We start from the raw sequence: 21,506 nt of genomic DNA on the forward strand, positions 1-21,506 counted from the left end.
AATTCAATATATGCTCACAATCAATAACTGAATTAACCTATCCCAAATCTATGCAGAGCATCAAATTAATTAGGTCACTTATAAATATTTCTGATGATAATTCCCTGGAGTTCAAACCTTATGCATATAAATGAGTGTATTATGTGCTAATAACCTATTGTCCTCAGGCAAGAGAAACAAACAAAATATAAGAAGCCTGTGTTAAAAAGGAAGAGGCTGGCAAAATGTGCCTCCCGCAAAGGACTGTCTCACTTTAAAACTGGTAGGTGCTGGGTACTCACCTGGCAGGACATGCTAAACTTCGGATCTGTTAGGGGACATCTCAGGTCATGAGTCTGTTCCCCCAACTTACAAATGAGGAAACATGATTTTATTTTTATGCTTATCCAACATATTGCTTACATTACGTTATAAGGCACTGTTCTAAATTCTCTACAATGATTTGATGATCTATGCCTTATAATAACCTTATGAGATACGTTATTATTTCCATGTTGCAGATGAAAAAAATGAAGCTACAGAGAGGTTTAAGTGACCTGCTAGAGGTCATACAACTGGTAAGTGGCCAAGCTGGGATACAAACTTAGAGACTCCGGCCCTTGAGGCTGTCTTCCTGACCCCCAGGTTATGGTATATTGCTTATTTTGTTTTGTTTTTGTTTTTGAGCCACAAATGATGACTGCTGTGTTTTTAAGATCTGACCTTTCCATTTCTTTCACACCCAGGCCAAACAGCATCTTAAATACACATAGTGACCTCCACACACCTTACTTTCCCAAACCTGTTCCATGTCAACATTCTGTCGAGCCCCACCATTGATTCTGTTATTTTCTTGTTCTTCTGACACTACTGACTTGCAGACCTTGGCTCACTCCACACTCCAAGTTCCATCTTCTCTTTCTTGTGTTCCAGGCCATTCAGCAATGCTGGAAGACCGCTGATTGTGCCCACTACCCTTGACCTTGGCCCTCAGGATCTTAGTCACAAGTCACCACAAGAGCTTTCTTCACTGTCCTCAAGCTCCAAGCCCCATCCCTTGAGGCTATCTCACTGGCCCCTGTTGGGGCACTTCCCACACTGGCACCAAGCCTACCAGCATCCCCTCTACACTGTAGTCTTAGTATCTCTCTGAGTCGAGACTCCCCAACTTCTCAATTTATGCTAACAGAATTCACCCTCTTAGCCATGCTCTGAATCTTGACTTCGTCTTTGAGTTCCCTTTTCCGCTTACCTCAAGATAGCTTACATAATAATCATTTGTCTCAATCCTGTCTCAGCTGTTTCCTCTTCTATTTTCTGTAGTGCCTTGCACACAGTGTATGTATAGTATTAATGTAGTCTGGTTAATTTGATTACCCAGGTTCTCTGAGCTAGTTAGCTACAACGTTCCATCCTCATAAGCTCACCAATAATCTTATGCCCCCCTTTCCCCAAACCCTGTGGTTCTCATGACATCGCTCTCCTTTTCCTCTCACACAACTATGTTCCGCTTTTGATTATGTTTGTGCTCTCTAGGGCTCAGTCTTTGCCCTTCTTCCTGTTCCTGCACATTCTATTTTGGCAGCATTAATCACACCCTTATGTACATCCTCTTACATTCTTATCTTCTTTCCTGAGCTCCAGATCCATATTTCCACTTGCCAATTAATATCTGCAAATGGATGTCCTGCAGGTGCCGTCAACTCAGTAGTACAAAACTAACCAAATTAGCAACTCTACTCCCTCCCAACATTCCAAACACAATACCTTCCTTCCTGTCTTCCACCTCAATTATTTTGTTAACATGTTTGGAAACCAAGACCAAATTATGTTAAAATACCATGTCCGAGGTCACCTAGCTGGCAGGTGACAAAGCTGGGGTTTGAACTCATCTCTTTTAATTCCAATATCTTTATCCTTAACCAGTACACCATAACATCTCCAGGGTCTTCAATGTTTAAAGTTTAATAATTTGAGTGGAGGAGGGGCAGAGATAGAGGGAGAGAGAGAGCAAATCCCAAGCAAGGGGGGCTCAAACCTACGAACCATGAGATCATGACCTGAACCAAAGTCAGATGCTTAACCAATTGAATGCCCCAGGCGCCTCCAGAGTATTCCATTTTTGTTTTTAGACCTCTTCGTGAGGACAATCCACAACTCTTTCAACTTCAGTGAATCTTTTTTTTTTGCCCTCCAAACATGTCACTCCTTCTATTCTCTTGTAGTTCAATAGGTGATACACCAACTGCCACTTCACCCGAGCTAGGAGTTGAACATGACTCATTCCCTACCACCATCAGAAGATCCTTAGGAATCCTTCTTCTTTGCCCGAAGCCTTGGTCGCATCCGTCCAGGACCTCATCCTCTCACACCTGGATTACTGTAGTTGCTTACAAACCCTGCACCATCTGTTTTCCTTTTATCTGACTCATTTTTCTAAAACCCACAGATGTATAATCATGCCACTTCCATGCTTTAATTGACTCTGAGGCCACACAGAATTTGGCTTATGGAAAGTTTGAAATAACACAGGAAAGTCCCTAGGATTAATCCTACAAAACAGGATGCAGAGTGACCATACATTAGGTTATTGAAATGTTTTTCCCCAAAAATCAGCTTAGAAAAAACAAGCTTGAATGTTAAATATCAAAGCAGCCTTCTCTCTGGGTAGTAGAACTATGGGTGACTTGTACTCTCTATGCTTTGCTGTGTTTTCTTGATTTTCTATGAAGACTATTAATTTTTACCCAAAAGTTTTTACCCTATTATTTTCAGGGGAAGAAAGACACAGGTTAGGCACATAGCCGCCCTACAGTTTGTCCCTAGCTTGCATTTTAAGCCTATCCTACTCTCACACTCAATTCTCTAGCCCTCTGGCCTCGACTCATGAGCCCGGAGTACCCACAAATATGGCATCTGTCCACTGGCCTCTGCTTCTTTCTTACATTCTGCCTCTGTCTAGGTACAACCACTCCTCCCTGCCTCACCCCATTCCCATCTATACTGACCCAACCAGCAGCCTCTCCTACTTTTCTTCAAGCTAAATTCAAGGGCTTTTCAGCGGCCTGCTCCTCCATCAGCCCTTCTGCAGGCTTGGGTCATTCCTCATCGGTGTTTCTGAAGTATGAAGACTATACTTTCAGGGATCATTTCTATAGTTTGTTACTGAAAAATGTATTTATTGCACCACATCATGGTGATTTACTTTTGTCTCTCTTTCCTCGATAGATGGAGGCTTTGGAAGCAGGACGTGTCTTCTTCACTTGTTTCTAGCACCTAGGACAGTAAGCCTGGCACAGTGAATTTGCAAATGGAACAGGTGTTTTGTTTTGTTTTTTTCCAGATACAGGCTTTCTGAAGTTCATTTTTTCTCATTTCACTTTCTTATACCTTCCCAATAGACTCCATGGAGTTGCCACAAAATAAGGAACTTTTCAAATTCACCATTCAGTTCTAAGTGAATAAAGAAAAGCTCTCTTCATATGGACTACCCATATGGTTAGTGGGACAACTTTTCTGTTATTCTACACATTGTTTTAAAACTCTGACAACTTTAGTGAGAACTTTCACTGTAATACTAACAACAACAAAGAGTGATTAGTGAAGCTGGATAATTTCTTTGCTTCTGTGGTCTTTCACTTTCTTGGGATGAAAGCTGAGCTGGCAAGGGAAGAAATAAAGAGTAACTTACTATTTGTCTTCAAGTCTAACATGATCTCAACAGTTGTCCCTCCCCCCCTTTATTTTTTTAAGAAGTGAATGAAAAGAAATTTAAAGCCTTACAGAAAAACTTATAGCCCACCACAAGAAAGAGATAGCCAAGGTAAGTATTATGTTTTAACTGCCAGAAACCTCGGATACCTCACATTATATTCTGCAAAATCAACAGCGTTAAGAATTACAGTTTAGTGAAATTAAAGGGGAAAAAGGAATAGTGAGTTAACTTGGATTAGAGCATTGGTGTTCTATTTGCAATATTTCTGAATTTGATTCTGTCATTCTTTTCCTTAAGAGATGATTATCTTAATTTCTTTTCTTTTGTGAGGGGCAAAGAGAGAAGGGGAGCGAGAGAGGGACAGACAGACAGACACAGGGGGTGGGGGGGAGGAAGGGAAGGAGAGAGAATCGTAAGCAGGCTCCAGGCTCAGCATGGAGTCCAACATGGGGCCCAATCCCATAACTCTGGGATCATGACCTGAGTAGAAATCAAAAGTTGGATGCTCAACTGACAGAGCCACCCAAGTGTCCCTATCTCCTTAACTTTTATGTAGGTTCAAATGTTATAAACTCTCAAGGCTTATGTTAAAATATAGGTAAAATGGTAATTTAAAAAGCAAAATAACTAGAAAATTTTTAAAAAGTTTCTATAAATATCAATTCTCCATCAATTCTATCAAATCTCTATCTTCATTAATTCCTTACTTTATTATACAATTTCTTTCATTTTTGATGAAATGAAGGATTTACTTAAAATGTTTCTCTAATATTCTTGATAAAGCAACCACTAGATTTAAATACATTGCTTCTTTGAGTTTATGTTGCCAATAGGCATGTAATTTCTAACAACTTTAATCTTCAAAAGGGCAAATCTATGTGTTTATATTTGGCTTACAATACAAAATATAGGACAAGGACACACGGAATAAATCTCAGAAAGCTCTATGAATACAACCTGTTACAGTTTATCTTGGATACTAACAGACGCATGAAAACTATAAAAGGAAGTGTTTATTATGTGGCAGAAGCAATGACTGCATTCCACAGTAGTGCATTTCTAATGAGGCTTACCTACTGAAGCACACAAATCTGAGGAAAAATATAACCATTTTTTAAATGAATTTCATTCTAAAATGTACTGACCCATTTACCTGAGTCTCTTAATATAGTGTAAGCTATTTTTGATAACCCAAATTCATCAAGCCAAATACTATTATAATACTGTGTGCCCTCCCGCCACCCGCTGTGCCCGCAGGGACGCACACCGGCACAGGCACACGTGACATTCTTCTGCCCCTACCTTCCCTGTCACGTACAGGTTTTAAGGTTTCCTCATAACATCTCCCCTTTAGTAGATTTCAATTTTTTAATCTCTTGTAATAAACTTGTAACTTTAAAATACTGATAACACCTTGTGGGTAAGAGCTAAAGGTGTTACAGAGTACTCACAATTTTCCTTTAGTTCAGAGATTTTTTTAATAATAAAAAACTGCTTACTTTGAGGTGTCTGGCTATATTCTAGATCACTGATGCTGCAAAAAGTGTAAATATTGGAAAAGTGTAGCTTTGCTAAAGCATGGTAAGGACAATAGTTTCAATGAGTTTCCGTATTTCCTTTACCTTTTATATGATAAACATAACAGTATATTCACCACTGAAGTGGTGATCACATTAGATATCAGTGAAAGTTTCAGAAGCTGAGACAACTTTAAATCAGTTCTCATTATTAATAATGACTGCTCAAGATCTATTTTAATGTGAGGGCACCTGGGTGGCTCAGTTAGTTAAGCATCCAACTTTGGCTCAGGTCATGATCTCACAGTCTGTGGGTTCGAGCCCTGCTTCGGGCTCTGTGCTAACAGCTAGGAGCCTGGAACCTGCTTCTGTTTTTGTGTCTCCCTCTCTCTCTGTCTCTCCCTGGCTCATACTCTGCCTCTTACTCTCAAAAATAAGTAATAAACATTAAAAAAATTTAATACTGGTTCAAATGAAACTTATTTAAGACTATTCTGATGTAAGTCTCTACATGGAGTTACATAAAGATTGAAGTAATTTTTTTCAGTTGTCTGTAGAGTAAAATTCAAAATATTCCATTGTATCTTAGAGGTTCAACATACTAGACAGTTCAAGAAGCAGCTGACAATATGGGGGGCTATGCTAACAAATATACCTATTAAAAACAGCATAGAATTATTATTACATTATCACTGAAAAGGACCTTAAGATTACATTCAGTTTATATCCTTTAAAGGCACAAATAATTGATTTGTTTGAGGTCATATCACTAGTTTAGTGGACAAGTCAGAAGAAGCATCAAGATTTCCTGGTTCACTATATAGTATTTTTTTAAACATTTGTTTGTTTTTAACATTGGCAATCTATATAGTTTCACTATATAGTATTTTTTTAAACATTTGTTTGTTTTTAACATTGGCAATCTATATATAACAGAAAATTTATCACCCTAGCATTATTAACATTTATGTTTGCAAATTTGAACCAAAGCACTGTAACAGACAGCAGAGCAGTAAAGGAGAACATGTTATCACCGTGTATATATTAAGTCCTAATACTGCCCTTTAGATGAGAGACACAGGTAGTGTTTGTAGCAATAGCTCTGCAGAGAAAATGCCATTTTTCTTCCCACATATAAAATGTGCCATCTACTACTTACATTCCCACTTAGGAGAAAGGCCAGCTGTACTATTCTGTTTTGCTTGTTTAAGAAGAAAGCCCTATTAAGTCTCTCCCAAAGCAAATAACACTCATCAATGAGAATGTACAGATAATAATATAGAACAGGAAAAAAGTAGTACCCAGCAACCACAGGCATTACCAATTAAAACATTAATAAAAAAAGTTCTTACTGTTTTGTAAATACTTGCTGGTGGCATCATTCCAACTATAAAAGGACAAATGTAGGAGTCTTGAGTCCTCAATTCTACCCTTCTCTTCTGTTCACCATGGTTCAAGCACAGACACTAAAATCTACCACCGCATCAAGATGTAGTGAAGAGATTCACTTTGCAATGTCCTGTTTCTTTAATGCTTCAGATAGTGTTACCAAGTATGACTCACTTTTCTCCCACCCACTTCCTTATTTAAACTTTCCCTGCTTGAGAGACAGCATTTAAAATTAATTCACTAACTGGAAGAAAATAAGCCACTGGCTTTTTATCTATTTGGGATCTTTTTCAGGGTCACTGAAAACTGTACCACACTGTGGATTTCATTTTAGTTAAAATTCTAAACACATCAATCAATCACTTTTTATTCTGATATTTTACTATCGGTCCTTTTGGATTTCTGCCTATATTAATGCCACTTAAGGCACAGCACCATAAAAACGTTCTAAATAGAGGAGCAACTTAAGTGGCTCAGTCAAGTGAGTGTCCTGCTCGGGATTTTGGTTCAGGTCATGACCTCTTGGCTAGTTGGTTCAAGTCCCATGTTGGGCTCTGCGCTGACAGTGTGGAGTCTGTTTGAGATTTTCTTTCCCTCTCCCTCTGCCTCTCCCCGTGCTTGTGTATGTATTCTCTCTCTCTCTCAAAAATAAATAAACATTAAAACATTTTTTAATGTTTAATTATTTATTTATTTTGTTTATTTTTGAGAGACAGAGAGAGAGAGAGCGCAAGCAGGGGAGGGTCAGAGAGAGAGGGAGATACAGAATCTGAAGCAGGCTGCAGGCTCCAGGCTCTGAGCTAGCTGTCAGCACAGGGCCCGATGCAGGGCTTGAACCCACGAACCGCGAGATCATGACCTGAGATGAAGCTGGACACTTAACTGACTGAGCCACCCACGCACCCCATATTTATTTATTTTTGAGAGAGAAAGAGACAGACAGTGTATGGATGGGGGAGGGGCAGAGAGACAGAGACAATCTGAAACCGGTTCCAGGCTCTGAGCTGTCAGCCAGACACAGAGCTCAAACTCATGGACCGTGAGATCATGACCTGAGCTGAAGTTGGACACTTAACCTACTGAGCCACCCAGGTGCCCTAAAATAAATAAACTTCTAAAAAATCCTAAATATTAGATTGAAGACTTGGATTTGTCATTTACAAATTTTCCTATAATTGTCAAATTTTCAATTCTCAACTCTCCTACACAGATTGTTATTTATAATCAAAAAGAGAGACTTAGCAATGGGAACTTTTTTTGTCCTCAGAGACATAAACAACTTTCTATTCCAGGGAACTGTATGATGATGCTTATATTGCACCTTTGATCTGAGAAATTCCAAGTTCTTTGTAAAGGCTGTATTTATTAATCTTTTCAAAGCACTATGTTGACATGAATTAGGAACGCAAGTGCAATGGTCTTGTTATAAGAACTGTATCGAAGCTTCTGCCACAGCACAGGTAAATTCTGAACGTATCTCACCAGCACATCAGCTCCTTGTAGGCTGAGATTTTTTTGCAGAGGCAGAAATGCCATGTGGGCAGCTCACTGAACTGCAGCCCTCTTTCAAAAGGATGTGAACTTCCATTTTGCCAGGGCCTCACCTCTCTCTAGTACATGACTCACGGATGCCGTATTCATGGACATTTCCTGCATTGAGGCACTTAAGATTGTGATTGCTTGTATCAGGGACACAGTGCTCCTGTGAGTCAGAGCACCAAGAGGTCTAGACATATTGTTGTGAACTTAGACAATCACAGCAGCTTTCTGGAAGTGATTTCTAGAACTGTTTCTGCTTCTATAAATGAATTGCTGAACTAAGATGATCTTTAAAGAGACTTCTAAATCCAAGATTAAGTTAATTGTTTTAAAACCATATTTGTTAAAAAAATTTTTTTAAATTAGAAACCTAGAAAGAGTTATGGTTATAATCTGTTGAATAATTTGTTCCATATTTGTGAAGTTCCATTGTGAATAATTCCATATTTAAAAAAATTTTTTTTAAATTTTGTCTATTAAAAATTATTTGAGGAAGAGAGAGAGAGAGAGACATAGAGAGACAGAGAGAGACAGCATGAGCGTGGGTGGGGCAGAGAGAGAAAGAATCCCAAGCAGGCTCCACTCTGTCAGCACAGGGCCTGATGGGGGCTCAAACTCACCAACTAGGAGATCACAGCCCAAGCCAAAATCAAGAGTCAGATGCTTAACTGACTGAGCCACCCGGGCACCCCCCGCCCATATTTCAGTCCTTAAACAGAACAACTATCAGTTCAAGTTACTCTACTAGGTCTAACTAGAAATGTCTGAAAAGCAAAGATTATACAATTTCTTCTTGCTTAGCCCATAAATGTATTAGGGATGTGGCCCCAATATCTAGAGCAACAAAGAACATTTCCTTCTTATGTAGGTAAAAACACTAAGCTTGTGGTTTTCCTAAATTAAAGTCTTCAGGACGTTCTGACTCTTGAAATCACAAGAGAAAGATCAACAGAAACTACACAAGAAAAAGTGAAGTATTTTCTCATAGAGTAGAGGAAGCTTCCCTTCGCAACTAAAGCTTATAACTTTAACTGGTAGTGTGGGTGATCTGACTCCTTCCTTTCGCGAGGGCTATTAAGTAGAGCTTTAAGACAGCAGTGAACAGGCGGTGCTTCCTCCTCCTTATGGGCCAGTCTCATGCTTTACCTTGGTCTCGGCGTGCTGGTCCAGCTGGTCTTGTTCCAGAGGGCTTTCTCCATCTTCCCGCTCTTGTACCTTGGCTTCTGCATCTGTGCTTCCTTCTTCCAGGGGGAGCTCTTGGCTGACAATGGAGGTCCTGCAGCTACTGTCAGACGCATTTCCAACATAGTCATTTGCTGTGGGTGATGCGGGGTCTGTGGTACTTTCCTCCTTTCCTTCTCCATTCACTAAGTCCATGGCAAGCAAGGGTTCTGAAGTTTGAATAGGAGTATCTGGACTAGGAGTGGCCGCTTTATCCTCCTCGCACTCCATCTGGTTCTGTGCTGCCATCACACCGTTAGCCACACTGGTCTGTACATCCTGAGTTGGATCTGTGTCGATTCCCTGCTTCTGTGGTGGGTGCTGGGGGAGGAGCTTCTGCTGAGGGGTGGTTGTCAATCGATGCCTTCCTGGGGTTCTAGGAGCATTCAGGTGCACAGCAGAATCTTTCTTCAAATCACTGTAATTTGATAATGTGCTAGAAAATAAAATACAAAAGAAGGGTGAAAACACTGGCAGCTTATTCCAGCTGAAAGGGGGTATTCAGTGAAGACTTGCCTCTGACGGTTTTAGAAACATGGATTAGAACAGCGGGTATAGTTCTCAGTCTCTTGGGATGCTACATACCCTTAAACATTTCAGGGGCGCCTGGGTGGCTCAGTTGGTTAAACGTCCGACTTTGGCTCAGATCATGATCTCACAGTTCGTGAGTTTGAGTCCCATGTCGGGCTCTGAGCTTAGAGCTTGAAGCCTGAAGTCTGTTTCAGATTCTGTGTCTCCCTCTCTCTTTGCCCCTCCCCCTCTCTCAAAGATAAACAAACATTTAAAAATTAAAAAAAAAACCATTTCAATAATGATGATAAGACTGAGCATTAGCTATAGGGTCTGGAACATTTCCTTAGGCTGTTTATCAGTGTGACTCATTTGTAAGGACTCAGATGTGAGAAACATTTATAGTGAATGAAGCCATCGTTTTCCCAAGATTTTCACTTTCATAACATTTTAAAAGCAAGTAGTCAGCCCCTCAATTTACGAACAGGTTGGAAACGAAGGTTACTTTTGTTTGGAAAGCAGAACATATATTCTCAGCAACTCTGTCACCGCGCTGCCATAACCTAACTGGTCTGTCTGTGTCCACTCTCCATCCCCCGGAAGCCAGTCTCTCCAGGTCAGCCACGGAGCCACATTCTCTGAGGGCACCCCGTACACTTGCGGGTGAGTCTGGCATCCTGACCCCGGCCCAGGGCTGCGCACACACGAGCCACTGCCTCGTTCAGCCCCGCTCTCCCCTGCTGTGCTGCTACCACTCCGCCTCCGTGCTGCTCCCACGCCCCCAGCAAGCCGATGTGGGCATCCTAGTGGCTGTGCAGCCACCCAGATGACCCTCTCTAAGACACTGGTGTGGCAGACGGCCTCCCCTTCATTCATCTGCTCAGATGTCCCCTCCTAGATTATTCTATTATAGCTCATTCTACAACCAACTACACACCTCATTTCACTTTTCCTCAAAGCCCTGGTTATTATCTGATATTATATATAAATCTTGCAGTATACAATGGAACCTAACTGCCAATATATTACAATATCCCTATAGAAATATTTGTATAACATTTTAATCTAGGATTCCAGGGAGGAAAACCATAAATCTCTGGGCTGCAGTCTTGGAGAAACTCCTATGGCCTAAGAAGGAGACAAAATGAGTATAGACTCATAGTCTGTGAGGGCTGGAACATGCCTGTTTTGTTCTTTGCTTCATCCCCATCGCTTAGAACAGTGCTCAGTAATCAGCAAGAGTAACTGTGACTGTGATGGTGATCACGGCAGCAATTCGTACCAGCAGCTAATATTTATTAAGTGAGGAAAGTACATGGTATTCTTTACATTATTTGTTTTGACTCAAAATAATTGAAGACCCCAAAATAGAGAAATTAAAGCTTGGACACTTTCATAATGTGGTAATGTCACATGGCTAAGAAATGATAAAGCCAGAGTCTGAACCATGAAGTCTGATTCTAAGTTCCATGGTGTTAACCCCACAGTGTAACACACGGGAACACAAAGGATGGAGTGAGAAGCAGGTAGGTGAGCAGGCTGCATTCACAACATGGGGATAGAGTCCAGAGCTGGCCCCGGTGCGGACCAAGGTTATAGGGCACAGGACACAGCAGCATGGCCCATGGAGAGTGCCGAGATATGTGTTACCTTCTCGTTTCATTCACTCCTCCTGGATCCTGCTGATGTGGATAATGAAGCAGAGAATGACAACAGCTGGCAAGAAGGTAATCAGGGAGGAAGAAGAGACGGGGTAAGCTCAGCACCATAGGAAGGGAAGGAAAAATCTGGCAGGGGAAAATGTCACATACATCAACTTGGTGGTTGTCAACATAAATAAGTATCACATAATCCGCCATTAATATTTGTCTTCTGAGAGAGTACACCCTTGGCCTAGACAGTTTCTCAAGCACCCCTTGGAGATTTTAATGGCATGGCTTCCTTTCCCTGCCCTCATCAGTGTCCAGAAACCCAACAGAAAGATTCTCTGCAGATCCTCTCTACCAAACTTTAGGCTTGCTTAGAAGTTTTGGAAAGAACAGTTAGGGATGAAAGATAAGAACTTCCTGTAATAAGTGACATCCAGGGGACATGCAGGTAGAGGTAGGACAGGGATACGGTGAAGAGAGGTAAGTAAAAGCAGTGGTTGAGCCAATATGTATATTCCTGCCAGTTTGTGGATGCCAGACGGTGCCGAAAAATAGGAAAAACCAGTGTTCAGTTTCATGGAAAATGTTATTTCTTTCTGTAATCCTGAAATCTTTCATAGGTTAAAAATACTAGTTTATCTTATACTCAAAACAACAAAAAACATAATAATATATAAATACATAAATAAGTAAATAAAATTTATGTGTTCCAACGATATCCTCCAAATAGCTCATCTTCATATAATAGTGTTATTTGTATTACTGCAAAGAGCAAAATTCTGATTCCTAGGTAAAGTCTTTCTAAAAAATCTTTTTTATGTTTATTTGTGTGTGTGTGTGTGTGTATGTGTGCGTGAGAGAGAGAGGAGAGAAGGGGAGAGAGAGAGAGAGAGAGAGAAAGAGAAAGAGAGAGGGAGAAAGACACAGAATCTGAAGCAGGCTCCAGGCTCCGAGCTGTCAGCACAGAACCCTATAGGTGGCTCGAACTCACAAACTGTGAGATCATGACCTGAGCCAAAGTCAGACACTTAACCAACTGAGCCACCCAGGCATCCCCCTTGGTAAAGTCTTAATAGGGTGGTCTAATAGTTGGTGGTCTATGATCCCACTCCTCCTGTCAGTTTCCTGTGGTAACTTGGCCTGCCGAATCTCTGTTCCACAAAACGCTAGTCTGAGTTGTAATAATCAGGGCAAAACCTGAAAGCTACACACACCGTAGGCACATGGACATCACTCAACAGGAAATACCTCTTCTATTCAAGTCCTATTGACTCAATGCAACACTAACCCATTCACACCCTTTTAGGGCCAGTTCCTACTGTTAATACCTCACTAAGAACAATCGTTTTTCATATTGGCCATAGATTCTGCCACACGTAACACCTCTTCACCAGATTTGCCAAAATGCTCACGCTACATTCTAACTTACACTTAGAGTGACTTTGTTTAAAACGTTCTAAGCCACAATACCATCTCTCTTTCGATACAACCTTTAAATGTGGCATCAAAAAATGACTTTGTGAAGTTTGAAAGGGTCCAAGAAAACTGGTATTAACAAGTCGAAAAACTGTCCATTTTGTGTACGGGCAGGAATGCAAAGCGTGGGTTACCAGAAGGCTCAACTTTTTCATACTGCCCCACACAGGGCTTCCGAAAGCTACCCCCAGACCTGGTATGCACTCGAGACAGGGGTCCAGCCTCCTGCCCTTCCTGGCATTTTCTGACATGATGCAGCCACTGGATATGGCCCCGGGAATCTGCACAGGTGAAGTACCATTCTCTGTGCTACAGAATCAACTTGCCCTGAGAAAAAAATTTAAATTGTTCTTTCCAAAATCATTCTAGTAAAGATTACTGTAATTTAAGATAGCAAAGGTATTACAATTCTTCCTTCAGAGGGAAAGATGTTGAAGTTTCAGTGTTTATGACTCAAGTTCCCAAAATTGGGAATGAAAAATGAAGACAGGCTGCTGGACTACTTTTGTCAAAAACTTGTTAATAAATATAGTCTCACTTTATTTTAGTTTTAATGTTTATTCATTTTGGAGAGAAAGAGATGGAGCACAAGTTGGGGGAGGAGCAGAGAGAGACACAGAATCCAAAGCAAGCTCTAGGCTCTGAGCTGTCAGCACAGAGCCCTCAAACCTGCAAACCACAAGATGATGACCTCAGTCAAAGTCAGACACTTAACCGACTGAGCCACCCAGGCACCCTAGTATTTTAAACAAGAGACATTGTAGTTTTGTACTTGGTTACAATTTTCAGATTTTTGAAGTATTTCCAACCTATGATCCACTATATACATGACAATAAATCCTGCAAATAAATCATGAAATCACCAGTGGGAAACCATTCCCAAATATTACACTGGAAATATTTGGCTTCAAGCATGAAAGGGAGGTTATATACATTGTTTAATACAGACTTTTGGTGACAGATAAAATTAAATCCTTCTGCTAAAAACTCTTTTTAAAAAATTCTATTTACATCAGCAATGGGCATTCTTAAAAAAAGCAACTGGGCGCCTGGGTGGCTCAGTTGGTTAAGGCTCCGACTTCAGCTCAGGTCAGATCTCACATTCATGGGTTCGAGCCCCGCGTCGGGCTCTGTGCTGTCAGCTAGCTCAGAACCTAGAGCCTGCTTTGGATTCTGTATCTCCCTCTCTCTCTGACCCTCCCCTGCTCATGCTGTCTCTCTCTTTAAAAAAAAATAAAATAAAGCAATTGAGGTCATATATGAGTTTTTTTTTCCTTTAAGTGAGAAATACACTTTTCACCTACTGTTTTTGAAACACTAGGACTAAAGAATATAAAACTGTATCTAATAAATGCAAAACTGAAACTGAGCATGCATTCTGCTGCTGGCAATATCTCCTTGTCACAAAGGAGGGAAGAGAGGGACCTGGGTCTGAATGGGTACTGAAGACTTCTGTCAAATTAAGTGGGTCAGAAAGAAGGCCACAGAGATGGCACAGGCCGGCAGGAATTACTTTCGTAAACATACAAAGTGAGAAAGAGACAGAGACAGCCTCCTGCTTTTCCAACCCAGACCTCTAACCACCAAGAGAACGACGCCGTGGAGTAACACAGAGTGACACAGGCAGATACAAAGGAAGTTGAGAGAACGTATCTGTTAGCTAAACAGCACAACGTGATAAAACAGGCTGCTGGCACAGAGTGCCACACACAGGTAACTACAGAAAATGATAATTCATATTAGGGCAAAATTAAGTATTTTTAAATTTTACTCTTTCCAAAAGCCTACCAAACCAAGTAGAATAAAATACTTTTGAATTGAAGAATCTATTACTCAATCATCTTAAAAACAAACAGCTCTCCTTTCCCCTCTTCCTTCTCCCATTGAATATTAGCTCTTACCTGCCTCCTTCAAAGCGACTGATGAGATCGGACACCTTGCTGGGTTTTTCTTTTGAGACACAAGAAGCAGAGGCAGGTTTAACTTCCTCCATCCTTGGTTTTGCAGTAGATAAAGCTTTATGCCTGGGAGTTTGGTGTATGTTGGATGAAAATGGATTCTGCAGATGTAATGGCTTTGGAGGCACTGTAGACAAAAAAATAAAAATAATTCAACATTTCAGTAAGATGTGTTCCACAACACAGATATTCTCATATCCTGGGTGCAAAAGTCTTCAGCATTATCAAACTTCTGTAAAGCAGTCTGTCAAATCTGTACTAAATCTTAACCAAGAGACTTTCTTCTATCCCTGTGGAAGTCCAATCTCCAAGATTCAACGGTTCTTTTAATTTTAGATCATTTTAAAGATGGCTTTATTAAACATCCAAGGATATACATATTACTATGACCCTTGCAAATTTATTAGAGATACCATAGCAGATACTTATCTAAACAGAGAAAAGAAAGTACTAAGCTTGAACCTAATTCCTAGGGATGCACTGCTTGCTACAAAACAGATTTTCCAACAACACAGTGAAAAATACGTACCAGAATCCAAAGCTAGTACATTAGACATGAAAGCCAACAAAACAACATCAAATGACAGTAATTACTGTGGCACCTTCCCATTTAACAAAAACACCTTATCTCTTTTGATCTTAGAGGAACTCTTCCACATCACAGTCCTCTGACGTAGGTAGCATTATTCAGTTCTTATGTCTATGAAGGCTCAGAGTGGTTAAGTGATTGGCCTGGAGGAGTAAGGCTGATTTGATATTACGCCTGGTACCCAGCCTCCAGCTCCTTCCACCTCCAGCACTGCTCCTCCTCATACATCCAGCAAAAGGGGGTGATAGGAGTTCTACTAGTACTGTCTGCTAGGTGAATTGTTGGCTTGCATGAATACACCACAGATTCTTTGCTTCCTCATAAGCCCTCCCCTCGGTTAACAGATCCTCTCTTGAAATATTAAAATCCACAGAATTTCTCTAACATGTGAGAAATTCTGTGGATGAGAAAATACAATATGCCTCCGCAGTACAGGAATTACTTCAATTTTGAAAACCAATATATTTCACCCCTTAGATTAACATTCTGGGTAAAGGATTATAGAACATGTATCTGTCTTTCTGTAACTGGCTCTAACAAATTAAATAAAATCATCTTTTTTCTTTTTTTTTCTTTTTAAACTGTTCTGCTAATTTCCAGAGGGAGGGTGGGGAATCATATCTCCTAATTACATTCCCCATTTTCCCACAGCTGGTTACCCTGGTTTTTAGTCATCTCATTTCTTCTATAAACTCGGCTAGCTGACACTTGCCTGGTGCTCGCTGGCCCAGATGTCATCATTTCTATGCCAGTTATCAATTCTTTCAGAGAAGAAAAATAAAACATATCACAATGAATGAAAGGTTAAACAATTAATTCACCTCATTCTCTTTTGAGCCAAGAAGAAAATCCTGATTAAAAAAATATGACATGCTTTTCTTTTTTATGGAAATGGTATTATTTTCCAAGATCTGCTCAGTAAGGGTGGTTCAGAACAGTATCCATTGAGAAAAAAGGGACTTACAGAAGTGTGAAATTTGTCAATTTTAAGGAAAAATTTCCTGTGTAGAATACATATCAAAAATAGCAAACTAGGACAAGATCCCACCAAAAAAGCAGTTTTAATAGAATAATTTCAACAGTGCTAACTAAATATTCAAAAAAGGAGGTGGATATGTTCTTTATAATTCTGTAAAAACTGTTATATAAAAATTCTTGTAAAATTCTTATAACTCATCCAACTAGAGTTTACTCAGTGACATTAGTTATTTATTACAGATCAGACACTGTTAGATGCTTAGAAAACTCAAAAAAGATGACAGATATCAGGTATACATACCAGGCATATTCCCATCTCCACGATACCTATCTCTTAAACTGTTTCGTAGGATTGTGTACGTTTTCTCCAAAGTGTTTATAATAAATTATTATGATTAAGTAGTCAAATAGTGTTACATAAGTATATTATAGATATAAAGCTTTGTCTTTCACAAGATTGGAGTTCTGTGATGGTAAGAAACAAGTTTATTTTGATCACAAATATATTCACAGTAACCACGTGCACAGTGCTTGGCAAATTTGTGGAATACAGGAAGGAACAAATTAATGTCACCCAGGGGTTCATAGTCTAGTGAGGAGACAGTTTAGTGATGTTGATAAAAGTGGGCCCTGGGTTATTTTAAAGCACAGAGGAGGCATCTGTCTCAGCAAAGGGAGACAACCCAAACGGAAAATAAAGTAAATATGCACGTTTTAAATAAAAGAGTACAGGGGCACCAGGGTGGCTCGGTCGGTTAAGCGTCCAACTTTGGCTCAGGTCATGATCTCACAGTTCATGGGTTCAAGCTCCGCATCAGGCTCTGTGCTGACAGCTAGCTCAGAGCCTGCAGCCTGCTTTGGATTATCTGTCTTCGTCTCTCTCTGACCCTCCCCTGCTTGTGCTGTCTCTGTCTCTCAAAAATAAAGAAAAAACATAAAAAAAAAACCCACCAATACTTTAAAAAATATAAATAAAAGAGTACAAATGTTACATGCATATGACAAAAATCTCAAGATGATACATGAATGGCTAAATATCAGAAACACTGTCTTAGGAGGAGATAATGTGTACTTTGGTAAAAAAAAAAAAAAAAAAAAAAAAGGTAACTGATGAGTCAAAATGACTCCTGTCTTCCCCTCCCCCATCCCCCCTCTCATCATTTCTGGTCTCTCTTTTACCCTGTTTCCAAACGCTCTCTGGACATCTCCTAGGTGTTCTATCAGCACCTCCAGTTGAATGTATCTGAAACTCAACTTACTATTCTGCTGTAGCCCAAGAGATGTAAGTAAGAAAAACAGTGTTCAACCTCCCTAATAACTAGGGAAATAAAAATTAAATTTAAAATATGATTCTACTTCAGCACCATCAAGTTAACGAAAAAATTTAAATCTGACAATACCAAATGTCAGTGAGGGAATCAAACAATATGAAATTTCACACATTCTGAGAGGGAGTATACATTTACAGAACCATTAAGAACTTGACATTTCCAAAATATATGTCCTGCGGCAATTCTTACATGTCTATCTATATAGAGCTTAAATGTTTTTTATTTTTCACTAATTCAGTATTACTAAATACCCATTAAGTTCTATGCACCTGAGCTTATCAATGAGCAAAAGAAATGAAATAAAAAAGGTAATAAGTAAATCATACATGAGAAGGTGGTGAGAGCTAAAAACAAAAACAAAAAAAGAGGGGAGGGCTCATAAAAGAACAAGACTAAAGGGATCTGGAGTATGGCAGGAAGTACAGATTGCAGTTTTAAGTAGGGGACTCTAAGGGGTCTCTTTGAAAGGTGCAGATTTGAGGAAGACTTGAAGAAGTTGAGGGAGTTATTTTAGGAAGAGCATGTCATCAAGTAGAGAACAAGCTAGAAAAAATGGAAGCCAATGTGACTGAAGCCAAAGCAGCAAACAGGCAAGAGTAGGTACTGAGGTCAGAAGGAGGGCCTGATCATGTAGAACCCCGGGTGAGCACTGTAAGGTCTGAGTGAAATGAGAAGTCATCACAGACTTCCGTGAAGACCAGTAACATGACCAGACTTCTATCCTACTGTGGCACTCTGGCTGTTACGTTGAGAATGCAGGGAAACAGGGTAGAAGCAGGGAGAAGGGTCAGGGGAGTACTGCGGAAATTCAGGCAGGAGCCCAGGGTACTTAGAAGGAGGCAGTGAGGAACAGGTGGTTTCCAGGTATGTTTTAAAAGCAGGCTTCCTGGGACACCTGGCTGGTTCAGGTAGTTAAGCACTGGACTCTTGATAGCAGCTTAGGTCATGATCTCACAGTTGTCAAGCCCTGTGTGAGGCTCTGTGCTTAGTGTGGAGCCTGCTTTGCATTCTCTCTCCATCTCTCTTTCTGCTCCTCCCTTGCTCATGCTCTCTCCCTCAAAATAAATAAACTTAATAAAATAAAAGTAGGCTTCCTAAAACAATGTGAAGCATGAGAGAAATAGAGAGGAGTCAAGGATGACTCTGGAGACCTTAGGCCTGAATCACTGGACCGATGGAATGGGCGCCAAGGGACGAAACAGGTAAAGCAATTTTTGGAGAAATCAGTAGTCCAGTTATGGACATGCTAAGTTGGAGATATCTAGTTGACAGTATATAAAGTAGACTTATTACAGCCAATTTTACAGACCATAAATACAACAAAACAACTTATTTAAAAATTTCCAACCATCCAAAATAATTATTGAAAATGAAAAAAAATCCCAAATTACTAGTTTAAATTTGGGGATTACCAGAGGATTTGTTTACTCTTATTTTACTTACTATGAAAACCAATAGTTGCCCATTTTTTTTTTTAAAGTAAACCCTATGCTTAACATGAGGCTTGAGGGGCGCCTGGGTGGCTCAGTCAGTTAAGTGTCTGACTGCAGCTCAGGTCATGATCTTGTGATTTGTGGGTTCGAGCCCTGTGTCGGGCTCTGTGCTGACAGCTCGGAGCCTGGAGCCTGCTTTGGATTCTGTGTCTCCTCTCTATGTTCCTTTCCCACTGTGTTCTGTCTCTGTCTCTCAAAAATAAACAAACCTTTAAAAAAACAAAACAAAACATGGGGCTCAAACTCATGACCCTGAGATCAAGTGTCACATACTCTACCAACTGAGCCACCCAGACACCCTATGTAGCTGGCTATTTCGAATGCGTTATAAACTTGTATTATACTTCAAGAATGGGACATTACACATAGAACGCTTTAAGAGCAAAGGGAATAGGTTTGAGTACTTTACATTTACTTATTCATGAAACTTTTTAAGCATTGAGGCTTAATGACTGATAAATGATAATATGTGGGCTCTGTCAAAGTAATTAAGAGAGAGAATGTTGTGATTCAGAGCTCCTAAGTGAAAAAGAACTCTTAGCTTTAATTGCTAAGGAAGTTATTTTGAGTTATGTCTAGCATGGCAGGAAATAGGCCAATAATAAAAGTGGTGAACAAGAATAAAGACTTATGTTGGAAGTTGCTCAGTAATTTATTTGTTTGACTGGTAGGATTGGTATGAAGTGAATAAACCATTGTTTTCCAAGGCCTTAGGGTATTTCTGAGGCTGAGGCAAAATAAGCTCTAACTATTGAAGGAACCCATTTCAAAAGCTACAGGCTCTTACTGCATTCAAATGCAAGCTTATCTCATCTAAAATTAAAACTATAATTCTTCAAAATATATGTATTGGCAGTTTTTAATTGATATAATGACATACAACAGTATACTATGTGTATAATATGATCCTATATTTGTATATATTGCTAAATGATCACAAAGTCTAATTAACCTCCATCACCTCAGTTACATTTTTTTTTCATGTGATGAGAACTTTTAAGATCTCTTACCAATTTTCAAATATACAATCCAGTATTATTAACTATGGTCACCAAGCTGTACACTACACCCCCGTGGCTTACTTACTAGGAAGCACAAAAATATAAATCTGATACTGTTCCAGACACATTAGTACATAATCACCACGAATAAAGGCATTCAGTATTGTGCTTCCTTTTAAATATCACTAAAATAAATTGGAACTATGATATTATTGGTACTCCATATGAGAAAAAAACCCACATTTATTTATGAGCTCTTTTGAGGATCCAGATCAGAATTTCTCAAACTGCTGACATTTCAGATCTGATAATTCTTTGTTTTGACGGGGCTGGCCTGTGCATTGTAAGACGCTGAACAACACCCCAAGCCTCTGCCCACTAGCTGCCATTAGAAACTCCCACAAACGATATCAAGCAAAAAAGTCTCCAGAATATACCAAGTATGGACGGTGGGGTGGGCTGGGCTGGGCTGGGGTACGGGGTGAGGCTGCAAAATTGTCTCCAGTTGAGAACACTTAATCTAAAATAAGAATCTTCAGGGCCCTTGGGTGGCTCAGTCAGTTGAGTGTCAACTCTTGATTTCGGCTTAGGTCATGATTTCACAGTCCTGAGATCAGTCCTGAGACTAAGCTCTGTTGCTTAAGATTCTCTCTCCCTCTCCTTCTATCCCTCCCCCTGCTCATGCATGCACTCTCTCTCAAAAAGTAAATAAGAATCTTCAATTAAATTAAAGTTACATAATGGATTTTGAAGCCTCAGTCGGCTCACCATTCATGATTTGTAATTAAATGGGAATAAAGATATCAGTGTGATAATCCCTTGATGTGTACAGGAAGTCCCCATAATATCCCTTTCCTTTCTCCCTTTCAGTTATCCAAATGTTCTTAAGAGTTTGGAGAAATTAAAAATAAGCTTCTCTCCACTAGAGGGTGGAGAACACTTTTATTTGGTCAAAAAGTAGTCCCCAGTCTCTTTGGCAGCTGATCTGACAATACCAAGATGTAGCCTTCTCTCCCAAATGTTTTTCTCTATATGGCACACATTCTTTCAAGTTATAAACAAAGAACAGCCGAAACAAAATAGAGGAGACGTGGTAATGGAGCAGGGAGCCAATTCAACACGTGTTGCTGAACCCCTGCTCTGCTATGGGGGCGCTGACAG

General features: G+C 40.0%; 1 protein-coding gene and 1 pseudogene across 10 annotated transcripts in view; one reads left to right on the plus strand and one right to left on the minus strand.

Annotated features, from left to right (window-relative positions):
- Positions 1-21,506, minus strand: part of FGD4 (FYVE, RhoGEF and PH domain containing 4) — a 159,814-nt gene that overhangs the window by 63,776 nt on the left and 74,532 nt on the right. For 9 of the 10 annotated variants that reach the window (XM_029953245.1, XM_029953251.1, XM_029953253.1 and 6 more), the window contains 2 exons: positions 14,897-15,080; positions 9,286-9,796 (listed from right to left, as the gene is read on the minus strand). In XM_029953245.1, the coding sequence (XP_029809105.1) occupies positions 9,286-9,796; positions 14,897-15,080 (695 nt within the window). Of the gene's footprint in view, positions 1-6,563; positions 6,848-9,285; positions 9,797-14,896; positions 15,081-21,506 lie in introns of those variants that run through there. The other variant, XM_029953254.1, reaches the window with a different exon arrangement.
- LOC115305773 lies at positions 3,107-3,179 on the plus strand (annotated as a pseudogene).

Source organism: Suricata suricatta, chromosome 10, assembly GCF_006229205.1.
Source record: "Suricata suricatta isolate VVHF042 chromosome 10, meerkat_22Aug2017_6uvM2_HiC, whole genome shotgun sequence".
Taxonomy (NCBI): domain Eukaryota; kingdom Metazoa; phylum Chordata; class Mammalia; order Carnivora; family Herpestidae; genus Suricata; species Suricata suricatta.